General features: G+C 42.4%; 1 protein-coding gene across 7 annotated transcripts in view; it reads right to left on the minus strand.

The window, feature by feature from the left end:
* Positions 1 to 15930, minus strand: part of LOC129701458 (C-terminal-binding protein 1) — a 302130-nt gene that overhangs the window by 34498 nt on the left and 251702 nt on the right. For all 7 annotated transcript variants that reach the window (XM_055642641.1, XM_055642645.1, XM_055642648.1 and 4 more), the window contains one exon: positions 2121 to 2275. In XM_055642641.1, coding sequence (XP_055498616.1) covers positions 2121 to 2275 — 155 coding nt within the window. The remainder of the gene's footprint in view (positions 1 to 2120; positions 2276 to 15930) is intronic.

A 15930-nucleotide genomic window follows, 5' to 3' on the forward strand; every position in this document is an offset into this window, starting at 1 on the left:
GTTTCCACACTTCTACTCAACCCTCCCTAATCAATCACATTGGGAAAGTGGTTCCTCTTGTACTCGCCTTCCACCTCAATAGCCATCATAACAAGTTACTGACCTTAAAAATGTTATATTTCTCTCTCCACAGCTGCTGCCTAACCTGCTGCATACACCTTTCTTTTCCCTTCTTTCCGATTTCCAGCCGCTGGTGCTTTCGGCTCTTTGAAAATATTGCCATGTTTATTAAATATTAAGTTAGCAGGGAGAGATAGATCAGCCATGATCGAATGGCGGAGTACACTTGAGGGGCCGAATGGCCTAATTCTACTCCACTTCTTTATGACCTTATGACTTCAACCCCCAGAGCTACCTCTGGTTACACAAGCACAAGATGAACATCCAATAATTCTTAGGCATTAAACCTAATTATATCTAGAGTCAACCGTTCCTGTTTAGTGAAGCTGTAGAAAAATGTCAAGTTTTGATCTATGCTGGCTTCACCAGATGCTCAAAGCTGGCAGAAATTACAATTAAAAAGTTAATATCACCAAAAACGCCCAGCTTTTAACAAAGTGGAAGATGTAATTTTTTTTTGAATATGTGGTTTGCAATACTAGTTTCAGCAACAAATATTAACAGAGGAAAACTAAAAGTGAAGTTGAAAGCCAGCAATATTAATTGTGTATTACTGCAAAATAATCCAGATGCAGAAAACACTAAATAAAAACAATACAGGAATGTTTGTGTCAGATGACATTTGTGGAGAGCGTCATAATTAACATTTCAGGCTGATGACATATTAGAAATGATCATGGTTCACTGACACGAAACACAGGCTCCATTATCTTAGAATGTAAATTGGCCACATCCAGTAAATCTTTGCACTCACAAAGTACCATCTTGTTTTCAGTCTCCCTCTCAAAAAACCACCAGGTGATCTTTCCTAGAACATTATATATATATATAAATTTTTTGTAGTGTGGCCATCATACACCATGTGTAAGCTGACCACACAATATTCCAGTAACATACATCTTTCAAAGATTATCCATGATTATCGTTGCTATTTCATGTTTAAATTATCCATTTTCAGCTAGCGAATCACTTACAATGAAAAAAAATGTCCCCTTCTGCAGTTTTCATATTTATCTGCTTATTTTCAGTGGGATGATGCAAAAACAGCTGACCATGTATTGATATTAAGATGGGAATATCTAATTTTATGTTTTTCCAAACTATTGTAAACCATGCTACTTGTCTCGCATCCTGCGATGGACGAAATAAAATTCTGGCAGCTGTTATTACCACCTTTGCCTCTGCCAATATGACAGCTGTTTGCAACCATGTTTTTATTGCAACACTTCTCCTTCCCATAAAATCACCACAAAAGAAACACTCTCAATAAGTAAATTTACCTTTCACCAAGTGCCTATTCATTGCCTTAACAACTTAATATCTATTGACAAAGAACAGGTGATGTACTGAAATGAACGATCACAATCAAACCAATGCTGCCTTCACCCAACATCCATGCAGCATGCTCAGCAGCAGGAAAAAGTATTAAAATATTTCTGCCTCGAATTCTGATGAACAATAGAGAATACAATTCCAATTTATCCATTCAAATCAGTCCAGTGGATGCTTTGTCATGTAAACCCACTAGTCAACCAACATGGACTACTGCTTCTAAACCTATATCAAAGCAACGTTTGAGATGGCTGCTCAGTAATAGTTTGCAGGGATGCAATTTGTCTTGGGATTTTCTCTCTCCTGGGAGATACACCACAAGTCCCAGAAGCTGTGGCTTGGAAATATTGTATTGCACTGGAGATTTTCCCTATATTAATATACCACCACATTTTAATAACCTCATTCTAAATAAACCCCCTCAAGAGGAAGGTACATAAAAACATGCAATACCAAATGCATATTCCCCGTGGACCTCATTAACACTTCTTCATGAGACATGATCCTCGATTACCAGGAGACATCTGTATCTGTTATTTAGTATTGCAAACATTTATTCTGGATGCTTGTGATTTTAATTAAACAAACAATTATTCACCAATAACCTGGGGCATCAGGCTTTAATGAACAGGTAGTAAACCATCCAGTGATCATCAGGATGCTCCTACCTTCTCGTGTATCTCCTGAGTAGACTGTGCATCACAGAAGGCCACCGTTGCCACATCTTTTAGGACTGGCATCTCCACAGTGCAATCGCGGCCATCCAACAGCGCCACTAATGGGCGTGGGTGCATCGGGCCATTTAAAATGGGAGGACGAATGCCTAGAAATAAGTGGAACATAGACAACAAATTCAGCAACATACAAGAATTCTTACACATGGTTCTTACACTTCTAACTTTTTCCAATTTGTCATGGGCACAAGAGACTGTATATGCTGGAATCTCAAGCAAAGTACGGAATATTGGAGTAATTCAAAGTTAGGGAACTTCTGTAGAGGGAATATAAGTTTCTGGTCAGTTTTCAGAAATCCATTTTAATTTCACTTCTCATTCTGTCCTTTCTGTCTCTGGTCTCTTCCTCCAACAGAACTAGTCTGCAGGCAAACTGGAAAAACAGCATCTCATATTCCGCTTTGGTAGCCTATAATCCAACGGTAGAACACTGAATTCTCCTATTCCAAATTATAACTCCTTATGTATGCACATTCTTTCTATTATCTCCCACCACCCTAATCACTATGTTTAAGAGAGAACTGCAGGTGCTGGTTAAATCGAAGGTAGACACAAAATGCTGGAATAACTCAGCAGGTGAGGCTGCATCTATGGAGAGAAGGAATTGGCAACTTTGGGTCGAGACCCTTCTTCAGACTCTAATAACCATGTTCCTTTCTCACCTCTATACACTCATCTCCAATTTACCCCTCCCATCTCCTGATAACCCAATTTCCCTTATATTCCCCCTTTCACCTTTATTCCTCCATCTAGCTTTACATTTCACTCCTGTTTCTTTCTTTATCTCATACCCCTTGTGTCCTTTTCACCTTTAGCCTTTGTCACTATCTCCATCCATCTGCCAATTACTCCCCCCCCAATCACTAGCTAAGCTTTGCCTCCTCCCCATCTTCCTTTTCCAGCTTTCTCCCCTCCTATTCCATCAGTCAGGTCCCAAAATATCCATTCCTTCCACAAATGCTGCCTGACCTGCTGAGTTTCCCTAGCATTCCCCCCCCCCCCCCCCCAAATTGCCAGCTTGTCTGAAAACATTCCTCTAACGTGGGTCACAGAAATGAGCAATTAAATCACAATCTGGAATCAAAACGTCCTTGAAGTGCAACATCTCCACAGACACCTGAGATACAAATCATTGTTAGACACAAGCAAGATGCCAGATGACTGAAGACTGGCTAATTTTATGCCTCTATTTAAAAAGGGATGCAAAGCCAAACCTGGGAACTATATACCAGTAAGCCTAACACCTGCTGGAAAATTACGAAAAAATATCCTAGCGATAACATATCATTCATTTGGAAAGACCAGGGTTGACTAGTGATAATCTGCATGGTTTTATGCAAGGAAGATTGTGTCACATGTATTTGATTTGATTTTTTTGAAGAACTAACTAAGAACGTTGTCGAAGGTAGGGCTGCAAACGTGGTCTATATGGACATCAAGGCATCCAATAAGGTTCTGCATGGCAAGTTGATCTGGAAGGTTAGATTGAATGGGATCCAGAGAGAGATAGCTAACTGGATCCCATTTCATTGTAGAAAGCAAAAGGTGGTGGTGGAAGTTTGTTTTTAGGACTGGAGGCCTGCAGCTGTTGGTGTACCTCAGGGATTAATGGGGGGATGATTGCTGTTTGTCACATATCAAAACATTTGGTGAAAAATATACAATCATGTTTCTTTGCAGATGACACTATAATAAGTGATAATGTAGACAGAGAAGATGGTTATAAGAATTACAGCAGGATTTAGATCAGCTAGGCATGTGGGCAAGGGTTGGAAAATTGAATTTAATTCAAAGTAGTGCAAGGTGTTGCATTTTGGCAAGTCAAAAACAGGGCACTCACTGGCCAGTGCCGTGGAGCAGAGGCCCTTGGAGTACAAATACAGTACATATTTCCCAGAAAGTGAGAGCATAGGTAGATGGAGTGATAAAGCAAGTTTGAGCACATTGGCTTTCAGTCAGGGCATCGAGTATAGAACTTGGAACGAAATGTTGCAGTTGAACAGGACATTAGTGAGGCCGCAAGGCATTACTGGGTTCATTTCAGTCACTCTGCTATAGAAAATATGCCACTAAGCTGGAAAGGTGCCGAGGAGATTTAGGAGGATGTTGCCTGGACTTATAGCGTGAACTATAGGGAGAGATTGGACAGGCTTGGACTTTATTCCTTGGAGTGCAAAAGGCTGAGGGGTGATCTCATAGGCGTATAAATCATGAGGAGTGTAGATTGAGTGATGGTGTTGAGTCTCTTATTCTCAGGGCAGTGGAATCAAGATCTGGAGGGCATAGATTTAAAGTGAAAAAGAAAAGATTAAATAGGAAAGAGTTGCCAGAGGAAGCATTTTGAGGTAGACACAATAACATTTAAAAGACGAAGGTAGACAAAAGTGCTGGAGAAACCCAGCGAGTGCAGCAGCATCTATGGAGCGAAGGAAATGGGCAACGTTTCGGGCCAAAACCCTGAAATCCAGCTTCTGCAGTTCCTTCTTAAACATTTAAAAGACATTTGGACAGGTTCATGAATAAGAAAGATTTAGAGGGATAAGGGCAAACCAACCAAATTGGAACAGCTTCGATGGGGCATTACTGTTGGTATAAAAGAGTTGGGTCACAGGGCCTTTTTCTGTACTGTATTACTCAATAACAGTCTCAAATTCATCTGCATCCTCTACAGTGCAATCACATTTTCCCCCAACAGTGCTCTCAAACTGTGGTTTGATTCATGTTGTATTAAACTCAATTAATAATCTTCAGCTCAAAAGGTTAACCAATTCTCCTTCCATAATCATTGCCCAATCCGCTGGGCAAAACCTGAATGCCCTTATAGTTTATGCAGATCAACGATCGTTCGACAGAACTGAAACAAGTCTGAAATGGAAGTGTAAAGACGGGGTTTGGTGGTGGTCGCGGGGAGAGCATGTTGGAATGGGCAGTAAAACAGAGAAAACCACAAAAGAGAAGATCTGTGATAGGGACATCAGTAGCGATCTTCAGGTCCCTCATGCTGCTTAAAATGTAGTCACAGAGGGCATCCTGAATAACATGAACAACACTTAAGGCTGGCTGGATATGATGAGGTGCATGCAATTTTTAATGTGCAATGTATTTTTAATTTATCGATAGATCAGCTTCAATTACGTCAAAACGCTGCTTAATTAGGCCATGTAATCTGAAAACCATCATGGCATCAAAATTAATCTACACATGGAATGAATGAATTATTTTTTTTTAATTAAATGTTTGTTCATATGATTAGATGCTATATGTTCCAAATCAGGTGAATTTACCAATATACCAAATACATAGAATAAAAGCAAAAACAACAACAAAAAAATCTCCCTCATGCCTGTCTGTGGAGCAGGTTCTAATATGAATTGAAAGAGGCCTTTTCTAACCCACAGCGCAGAAATGCCAAAACAAAACTGTAGCAGAAAGGGCCGTGAACACCATCCCCTGGGTGGGGGCCCCCAAGTGCCATATTTCACCTGAGGCACAGTTTCAGAAATAATTTCCAGATGTGTCATTTGTACCTTACAAAAGGAATAAAAAAGTATTTTGCTGTGATTGACGGGAACACATGGAAGCAATGAAGAGTTTGAATATCTCACTTAGTTGCCATTATGTAGATTGCTATTTCTCAAACAGCTGCAGGGTTTCTGCACACACCCTTCCACCACCTCCCCCCAACTTCACTCCACCCATGCCAAGACTGATACAGTTCAGTAGTGTTGAGGGAGATCCTGTTATCAGGCGCAATGCATCCCGCGCCACTCCCATATCAATGCAAAAATCAACCTTGCCACTTTTTTATACCAAGGCCCAGCAGAGCCTCAACATTTTCAGAACCTCCAGTATGATTATAATATTAAGTCGACTGGATTAAGTTCAGAACAATTGCAGCAGGCAACACGCTTCTCACCAATCTGAAGTTTAGTGTTTTCACAATATGTAATACATTTCATGTACTATTGAACCATTGTTTCTCAGTTATGATTTCATAATTAACTTAAGCTATCACATTCAATCATTTGTGGTTTGCACAATTTTGTGAAAAATTGACAGATTTTCAGTTTAATTATTTACTGCAATCTCAAAGGACAAACTCAGATGTACATTGTGGATACCAAGGAGTAGATTCATAGAGCTATATAGCATTAAAACAGACCCTTCGGCCCAACATCCATGCCAATCACGTTGGCACTCAGGGCTAGTCCTAGTCCCATTTGCCTGCATTTGGCCCTATCCTTCCAAACCCTTACTATCTGGCCAAATGCCTTGTGGAAGTCGCAATTATATCTGCTTCCATAGTTTCTTTAGGCTCATTCTAGATATGGACTGGCCTCCGAATTAAGGTTGCCCAAAATCATCCTTAAATCTCTCCCCTCTCACCTTAAATCTATGCCCTCTAGTTTTAGAATTTAGTTTTAGAGTAAGCTCCAAAAGCCAGCTTGTAACTTTGGGGGGGGGAAATGAAGTGGAGTACATGGTCATCAACATAGATATACGACTATCTATGAAACAAGAAATTTAGATGTCTGTACAGATAAATGACTAAAATTTTACTAAAAGCAATGCTTCAGTTGTTAAGCCTTGGTCAGACTCCACCGTCAGCAGTACATTCAGTTTGGACACAATCAGCAAGATAATGTAGGGCATTTAGCTCAGATTCACCAATGCCATAGATTTTAAAAAGGGCAGATTACAGAAATCTGATGATAATAACTTGAGATCAGGAAGTTTAAATAGCAACGGTATACAATGGGAATTACAGAAATGTTGTGGACCCTGCTCTCGTGCTTGAAACTACACCCACATCAAAAGGCCTTGAAAATCCACATCATGCAAGGTCTCTCTGGTTGTGGTCAAACACAATTGTCAAAGTAGGTTGCTTAACCTGTTGGCCAAGGACATAAACAAATTTAAAAAAAAATAATTGCAACCAAGTTTGAATTGTCCCAAAAAGCCAAGTGGTCTTGATTTATATCTGGCTTCCTCTGTACCTGCTGCTTGTGATAGTCTTAGTTATAAACACACTTTTAATGGGCACTGCACACATTCCCTTGAAGCAACTCTCTGCCAGAAATGCTGTTGAAATTTGTACTTTATAGCCACTTTTCAAAGATTCAACAACACGTTCAGAGTAATGCAGACTTTTTAAATGCAGAGCCTGGCGTATAAAAATGGAACCAATGAACAAACAGGCAGAATATTAGATTATTTCACAAAGCCTAGCATTAACCATTAGTGGATTTAGTATTCCAGAAACCTCAACAAATTTAAACAAACAGGAAAAGATGCCAGGGGAAAATATTGCGGAGGCCTACTCAGTCGTCATTTTCACAGAAAGCTGGAGATACTAGTTCCAAAGGAGTTAAAATGGAATCTCATTGCAGACAGGAAATCACCAATGTAACAAGGAGCTCACACAACATAGAAACTGGCCTCTCCATTGTTAAGTAAACAGAACTCTTCCAGACTAAAATGCAGCACAGATTCTTATTCTTTCCCCAATTCCCCTCCAAACCCCACTTTCCCTGCAATTTCTCAGACAGTCTTCAAAAGCTGTGATAATGAACAAGTCTCTTATTCACAAACCTTGTCACTTCAATTGATCAACACAGGAAAAGGAAGGCAGGTTGGGTGGGGGTGGGGATTGGGGAGTGGAAATTATGTATGGGTGCGGTTGGGACCAATTTTGTTCGGCTAACTCTTCATTTAAGTGGCTGACCTTTTCATTGTTCCTGATTGTTTACGCTGCAGCTTTTGCAATTAAATGAGGGGTTGCAGCTTTCAAAAGCATTTTTAAACATCCTTCAACATAAAAAGATTACAATTTTAGTTTTCTGGGATTCATTTTGATGAGGTAACAAAAAGTGAGAAAATACACTATTTTCAATTCACCAAGATTTTAAAGAGTATTCTTTTATTACACAACTTGAGGAAGCATGGTTCTTATTACCAAATACCTATATTTCTGTAGATCTTTTTAATGTAGTCAACATGGAGGGGCATTTTTAAAGGGACTAACAACAAATTTCAAGCACTATACCGAGCAAAAAAAAACAGATAATTATTTTTTTCTGAAACTCAATAGTCCTTATAATGAGTTTACTTATTTTAGAATCTCCTCAAACAGTGCAAGAGAGATTGAAAATAACCTTTTTCAAATTTTGAATTTACTAGTTTAGAGATATATATAGATTCACAAATCCATAGAAAATCATCCTTCGGTAAAATTTGTTTACATAGAAACATAGAAATTAGGTGCAGGAGTAGGCCATTCGGCCCTTCGAGCCTGCACCGCCATTCAATATGATCATGGCCGATCATCCAACTCAGTATCCCGTACCTGCCTTCTCTCCATACCCCCTGATCCCCTTAGCCACAAGGGCCACATCTAACTCCCTCTTAAATATAGCCAATGAACTGGCCTCAACTACCCTCTGTGGCAGAGAGTTCCAGAGATTCACCACTCCCTGCGTGAAAAAAAGTTCTTCTCATCTCGGTTTTAAAGGATTTCCCCTTTATCCTTAAGCTGTGACCCCTTGTCCTGGACTTCCCTAACATCGGGAACAATCTTCCTGCATCTAGCCTGTCCAACCCCTTAAGAATTTTGTAAGTTTCTATAAGATCCCCCCTCAATCTTCTAAATTCTAGAGAGTATAAACCAAGTCTATCCAGTCTTTCTTCATAAGACAGTCCTGACATCCCAGGAATCAGTCTGGTGAACCGTCTCTGCACTCCCTCTATGGCAATAATGTCCTTCCTCAGATTTGGAGACCAAAACTGTACGCAATACTCCAGGTGTGGTCTCACCAAGACCCTGTACAACTGCAGTAGAACCTCTCTGCTCCTATACTCAAATCCTTTTGCAATGAAAGCCAACATACCATTCGCTTTCTTTACTGCCTGCTGCACCTGCATGCCTACCTTCAATGACTGGTGTACCATGACACCCAGGTCTCGCTGTATCTCCCCCTTTCCCAATCGGCCACCATTTAGATAATAGTCTGCTTTCCTGTTTTTGCCACCAAAATGGATAACCTCACATTTATCCACATTATACTGCATCTGCCAAACATTTGCCCACTCACCCAGCCTATCCAAGTCACCCTGCAGTCTCCTAGCATCCTCCTCACAGCTAACACTGCCCCCCAGCTTAGTGTCATCCGCAAACTTGGAGATATTGCCTTCAATTCCCTCATCCAGATCATTAATATATATTGTAAATAGCTGGGGTCCCAGTACTGAGCCTTGGGGTACCCCACTAGTCACTGCCTGCCATTGTGAAAAGGACCCGTTTACTCCTACTCTTTGCTTCCTGTTTGCCAGCCAGTTCTCTATCCACATCAATACTGAACCCCCAATGCCTTGTGCTTTAAGTTTGTATACTAATCTCTTATGTGGGACCTTGTCGAAAGCCTTCTGGAAGTCCAGATACACCACATCCACTGGTTCTCCCCTATCCACGCTACTAGTTACATCCTCGAAAAATTCTATAAGATTCGTCAGACGTGATTTACCTTTCGTAAATCCATGCTGACTTTGGCCAATGATTTCACCACTTTCCAAATGTGCTGCTATCCCATCTTTAATAACTGACTCTAGCAGTTTCCCCACTACCGATGTTAGACTAACTGGTCTGTAATTCCCCATTTTCTCTCTCCCTCCCTTCTTAAAAAGTGGGGTTACGTTTGCTACCCGCCAATCTTCAGGAACTACTCCAGAATCTAAAGAGTTTTGAAAGATTATTACTAATGCATCCACTATTTCTGGAGCTACTTCCTTAAGTACTCTGGGATGCAGCCTATCTGGCCCTGGGGATTTATCGGCCTTTAATCCATTCAATTTACCCAACACCACTTCCCGGCTAACCTGGATTTCACTCATTTCCTCCAACTCCTTTGACCCGCGATCCCCTGCTATTTCCGGCAAATTATTTATGTCTTCCTTAGTGAAGACGGAACCAAAGTAGTTATTCAATTGGTCCGCCATATCCTTGTTCCCCATGATCAACTCACCTGTTTCTGACTGCAAGGAACCTACATTTGTTTTAACTTTTTTAACTCTTAACTCTTTTAGTTTAGTTTAGGGCCCTTTCGGCCCACCGGTTCCGCGCCGACCAACGATCCCTGCATATTAACACTATCCTAGACCCACTAGGGACAATTTTTACATTTACCAAGCCAATTAACCTACAAACATGTATGTCTTTGGAGTGTGGGAGTAAACCGAAGATCTGGGAGAAAATCCACGCAGGTCAAGGGGAGAACGTACAAACTCCGTACAGACAGCATCCGTAGTCGGGATAAAACCCGGGTCTCCGGCGCTGCATTAGTTGGAAGGCAGCAACTCTACCGCTGCGCCACCGTGCCACCATATATTCGTAGATATTAACCCCACCCCTCCGTAAAGAAAACCATACTACGGAATAATTAAGACTGCTATATTTGTTGACCTACACATATATTGGGACTCTAAAGCCTTGTTTTTAAAAGTTTTTATTTTCATATCTTTCATTATATTGTCTCCCAAAAACAATTTGCTCCAGCTCTGCTTGCAGACCCGGCGCGGAGGGACCACCGTGAGGGAGGGGGAAGAACAATGGAGGACCCGGGATGGGGGGACTGCCCTGAGGAAGGGGGGAGGGAGAGAATAACAAAGGGGCAACTGCCGCGGGAAGGGAGGGGGGGTACTTTGTCAGCGCTGTATGTGGCGATTATTTGCATACCTTGGGTATGCAAGCAAAGAATTTCACTGTGACTTGTTAGATGTATACGTCACATGTATACAAAAGTATTTCATTCCATAAAGTATCTCATTCCAATCCTCAAAGAATTCTGAGCTCTACAGCTCTCTTGACCATCATCAATTGCCTCACTAGAGGCTGTACATTCAGCTGCCATACAACTCAAGTCCAAGGTCTTGCTTCTCCATCAAAACCCTTAGATTAAGTTTATCCACCTACCTACCCTAACCATGTGTCAATTGTTGTCCAATCAGGCTCCTTTAAAGCAACGATCGTGTCAACGGTGCATTGCAAATACAGGTTTGCTGAAATGGCATCTAGTTATTGTCTGATCGGCACAGGTTGGACAGGTAACCCGGTGTAGTACAAGGAGAGTGCAGTTCTAAATCTCCAACATCTCCAAAATTTGTATGTGAGGAATAATAAGTGATCTTTCATAGATGTTTTAACCTGGATTGACAGCAAATCACATTTCGAAAAGCAAGTGAGGCTGAATGATTGACTAAATCATGAGGGATCTCAACAGGGTGGCACGGAGAGGACATTTCCGTGTGGGAAATCTCATCATCAATTTGGAACAAGGGATCACTGTTTTTTTAAATATGGAGTTGACCATTTAAGATAAAGACCAAGAGAAAAAAAAATCTTGGAGTCATGTATCTATGAAACACTTCCTCAAAAGGAGCTGGAAGCAAATCCTTAAATATTTAAAAAGCATAGGTAGATAGATACTTCATGAGGGGGAGATAAAGATACTACTGGTACACAAAAATGTGAGATTGAAGCTTCAATCAGTTACACATTCCTCCCAAGAGGAAATGCCCACCCCGTATTTCCATGCAGGATAACATACGGGTTCCAGAGCAATGTACAGGAGACAATGTGATGTGGAAGGCATTGACTTTGTGACAAAGATGAAGACAACTTTGTCAAATAATTTTGGTACACGATTGAAAGATTAGAACTCAAGGCATTTGTAAACTCCAGAGAAATAGTGAATGGGAGCTTCAAATTCCTTGCCAGGTATTTGCTATTATAAATAAGCAGTATCTAAATATAACATCGAGTGCCTTTCTCACACATCATCAAGGTCAAACAGACAGTCGGAAGCAAAACCTTTGCACTTTTGTTTCCATTTTTCAGTAGAAAATAACTGCATATCACATTAGTGCTTTGTTTCAAACTCCATTTGAAGCTACCAGGAAACGAGCGACTGGACAAACAACACTAAATGCCTATGAATTAATGCTGCTAATTACAAATCTTTTACAGTCATTCTTAAACAGGCACTTAACTTGATAAGGACAATATTAAAAGCCATGGTGAAAATTGAACGCATTACAGTTTTTTTTAGTGTGTGTCAAGCTTAATTTTACTATTTATGGGAGCTGTTGCCATGCCTCAACACTTCCAATTGACTAGGTTTCCTCATCATCACAAAGGTCAATGACAAAGATGAACTGCAACACCAACTGCCTCAACCGCTGGTGCAAATCAGCAACATCCGTGTCTAGATTTAAGGTTAAACTACACAAGGTAACTCAGGTCAGGCAGCATCTTTGGAGAACATGGATAGGTGGCATTTTGACTCGGGAAACTCTTCATGAAGATTCATTCTGAAGGGTCCCGAAACATCACCCATCCATATTCTTCATGCTGCCTGACCAGCTGTGTTACTCAGGCACTTCGTCATTTTGGGTATTAACCAGCTTCTGCAGTTCTTTGTTTCTACTAGTTTTATGGTAATTCTAATTCGGGAATATCTGACTTGGGCAAGGAACGTAACCTTTGCGCAAGCCGGGGAGTGTCTGTACATCCTATCACAATATACAAGAGAGTTCTCTTTAATTGTAGGAAATATTAAACATGGCTGTTGTTTACTTCACCTATATTAAGAGGAACAAGCCAAATAAAAAGATCTGGATAGACATAAAAAATGTAGTGCATTGTTCCGGAACCAATGTTATCAAGCCCTCAATATGTCAAGATTGTCATTAATTGGTTACCCATGCATTAATAACGCTTGCTAAGCTTTTAAGCCCCATACCAATTTGCACTTTACTTAATGCCAGAAGCAAAATACAAGATTGAAACACCATTCTATTGCAGGTGATCCAAGTGGCAGTAATTGAGGGTTTTATTCTGTGCAACGTGTAGATTTGCAAAACCAGGTTTATGGGTGGGGGGGTTGGAGAGGTTTGAGCATATTTATAATTATCATTTGATTCCCCTTTCACTTATTTGCTGTTCTGATGGAAGGCAAGCAACATGCAGCAATGACCATTTGCTGTCTGAGTTGCTGAGTATATTTTAGTGTATTTTGTTATGTCTACTACCTTTCTTCCCCAGGAATGAACTTATTTGATTCGCTGACACTAAGTTTTAAACAAAAAGAGTTGCCATTTGTGGGCAGATATCCTGGAATTTTCCAATATTCACAAGCATTCCCTCAGGAAAGCTTGGGCATGACAGCAAGAGATTCAAGATTCAAGATTCAATTTATTTATCATTTGGACCCCTTGAGGTCCAAACGAAATGACGTTTCTGCAGCCATACATTACAAACAAATAGACCCAAGACACAACATAATTTACATAAACATCCATCACATTGCTGTGATGGAAGGCCAAAAAAACTTATCTCTCCACTGCACTCTCCCCCCCCCGATGTCAGAGTCAAAGTCAAAGCCCCTGGCTGGCGATGGCGATTGTCCCGCAGCCATTAAAGCCACGCCGGGTGATGCAAGGTCGCACACCGGGTTCTTGATGTTAGAGCCCCCGGCGTGCGCTCGCAGAGTCCCGCGGCCATTCCAAGCCGCGCGGGGCGGTGCTGTAAGGCCCCGCTCCAGGAGCTCTTCGACCCCGCAACTCGGGCGGGAGAAGTCGCCGTTGCGGGAGCCCTGAAAAGCGGTCTCCCTCCAGTGACCCGCGGGCTCCCGGTGCCGCCGTCCGCCAGACCCGCAGTTGCAGCCTCCGATTCTCCGGAGGTCGGGCTGCCGCGCTCCACCACTGCTCCACCCGCTCTGGACTCGGCCAGCTCCGCGACGGTGAGGTTTGTCGTCGGCACCAGAGCCCCCGGTCTTCCTGTTGGAGGCCGTTCCACGTTGCAGCCCCAACAACAACGGAGACCTGACAAAGAAAAGGTCGGGTCTCCCGTGCAGGGAGAGATTTAAAAGTTACCCCCTCCCTCCCACCCCACCCCCCCCCCCCCCCCCCGCACACACACATACCCCAGAAAAAAAATAACCTACATAAAAACATAGACAAAAAATAAAAAAAACGCAGACGGGCTGCAGAGGCCGCTGCTGACGAGAGTCGCGCTACCTACCGCGCTACTTGAGTCGCGCCTATCTGCAAGAGACTGCAGATAAAAGGAGTCCCTTATAATGTTTCAAGGTACAATTTAATTGTCACGTACCCATTAAGGGACAGTAAAATTTGAGTTACCTTACAGCCATTCTAAGTGAGAAAAACAACAATACACAATTCGGCCACTTAAAGTAACATTTATATAAAACATCCACCACAGCGGAATCCACATTCCTCACTGTGATGGAAGCCAATAAAGTTCAGTCATCTTCCATGGTCGGGGCTGAACCCTCCGCATTTGCCATTGCCGACGGTCCACTGTTCAAGCCCTCTCGTCGGGACGATGAAAACTCCGACGTCGGGACGGTTCGCTACACTCCGTGGCATGGAGCTCCCGAGTCGGCTGCTTCTTACCGGAGACCGCTGCTACACGGTGTTAAAAGTTCACAGGGAGCGGAGCTCCTACACTGGCGATCCTCGGCAAAACATACCAAAAGACACCTGTCGCTTTACCTCCCCCCTTGACTCCATCCAAGGACCCAAGCAGTCTTTGCAGGTGAGGCAGAGGTTCACCTGCTCCTCCTCCAAACTCATCTATTGCATCCACTGCTCTAGGTGTCAGCTGCTCTACATCGGTGAGACCAAGCATAGGCTTGGCGATCGCTTCACCCAACACCTCCGCTCAGTTCGTATTAACCAACCTGATTTCCCGGTGGCCCAGCACTTCAACTCCCCCTCCCATTCTGAATCCGACCTTTCTGTCCTGGGCCTCCCCAATGGCCAGAGTGAGTCCCAACTCAAATTGGAGGAGCAGCACCTCATATTTCGATTGGGCAGTTTACACCCCAGCGGTATGAACATTGACTTCTCCAATTTCAGGTAGTCCTTGCTTTCTCGCTCCTTCCCAGCTCTCCCTCAGCCTACTGTCTCCGCCTCTTCCTTTCTTTTTCCCACCCCGCCTCAACATTAGTCTGAGGAAGGGTCTCGACCCGAAACCTCACCTATTCCTTCGCTCCATAGATGCTGCCTCACCCGCTGAATTTTTCCAGCATTTTTGTCTAACTTCCTTTAATTCTGAGGCTAAGGCCTCCAGTCTAAGGCTCTCCCACTAGTGGAAACATCCTCTCCACATCCACTCTGTCCAAGCCTTTCACTATTCTGTATGTTTCAATGAGCTCCTGTCCCTCCTGCACCCCATTCTTCCAAACTCCAGCGAGTACAGGTCAAGTGCTGACAAACACTCATCATAGGTTAACCTACTCATTCCGGGTATCATTCTTGTAAACCTCCTCTGGACCCTTTCCAGAGCCAGCACATCCTTCATCAGATATGGTGCCCAAAATTGCTCACAAAATTCCAAATGTGACCGCACCAGTGCCTTATAGAGCCTCAACACTACACACCTGTATTTGTATACAAGCCCTTTTGAAATAAATGTGAGCTATTATCTAAATGGTGGCCGATTGGGAAAGGGGGAGATGCAGCGAGACCTGGGTGTCATGGTACACCAGTCATTGAAGGTAGGCATGCAGGTGCAGCAGGCAGTAAAGAAAGCGAATGGTATGTTAGCTTTCATTGCAAAAGGATTTGAGTATAGGAGCAGAGAGGTTCTACTGCAGTTGTACAGGGTCTTGGTGAGACCACACCTGGAGTATTGCGTACAGTTTTGGTCTCCAAATCTGAGGAAGGA

The sequence above is a fragment of the Leucoraja erinacea genome, chromosome 11 (genome assembly GCF_028641065.1).
Source record: "Leucoraja erinacea ecotype New England chromosome 11, Leri_hhj_1, whole genome shotgun sequence".
Lineage (NCBI taxonomy): Eukaryota > Metazoa > Chordata > Chondrichthyes > Rajiformes > Rajidae > Leucoraja > Leucoraja erinaceus.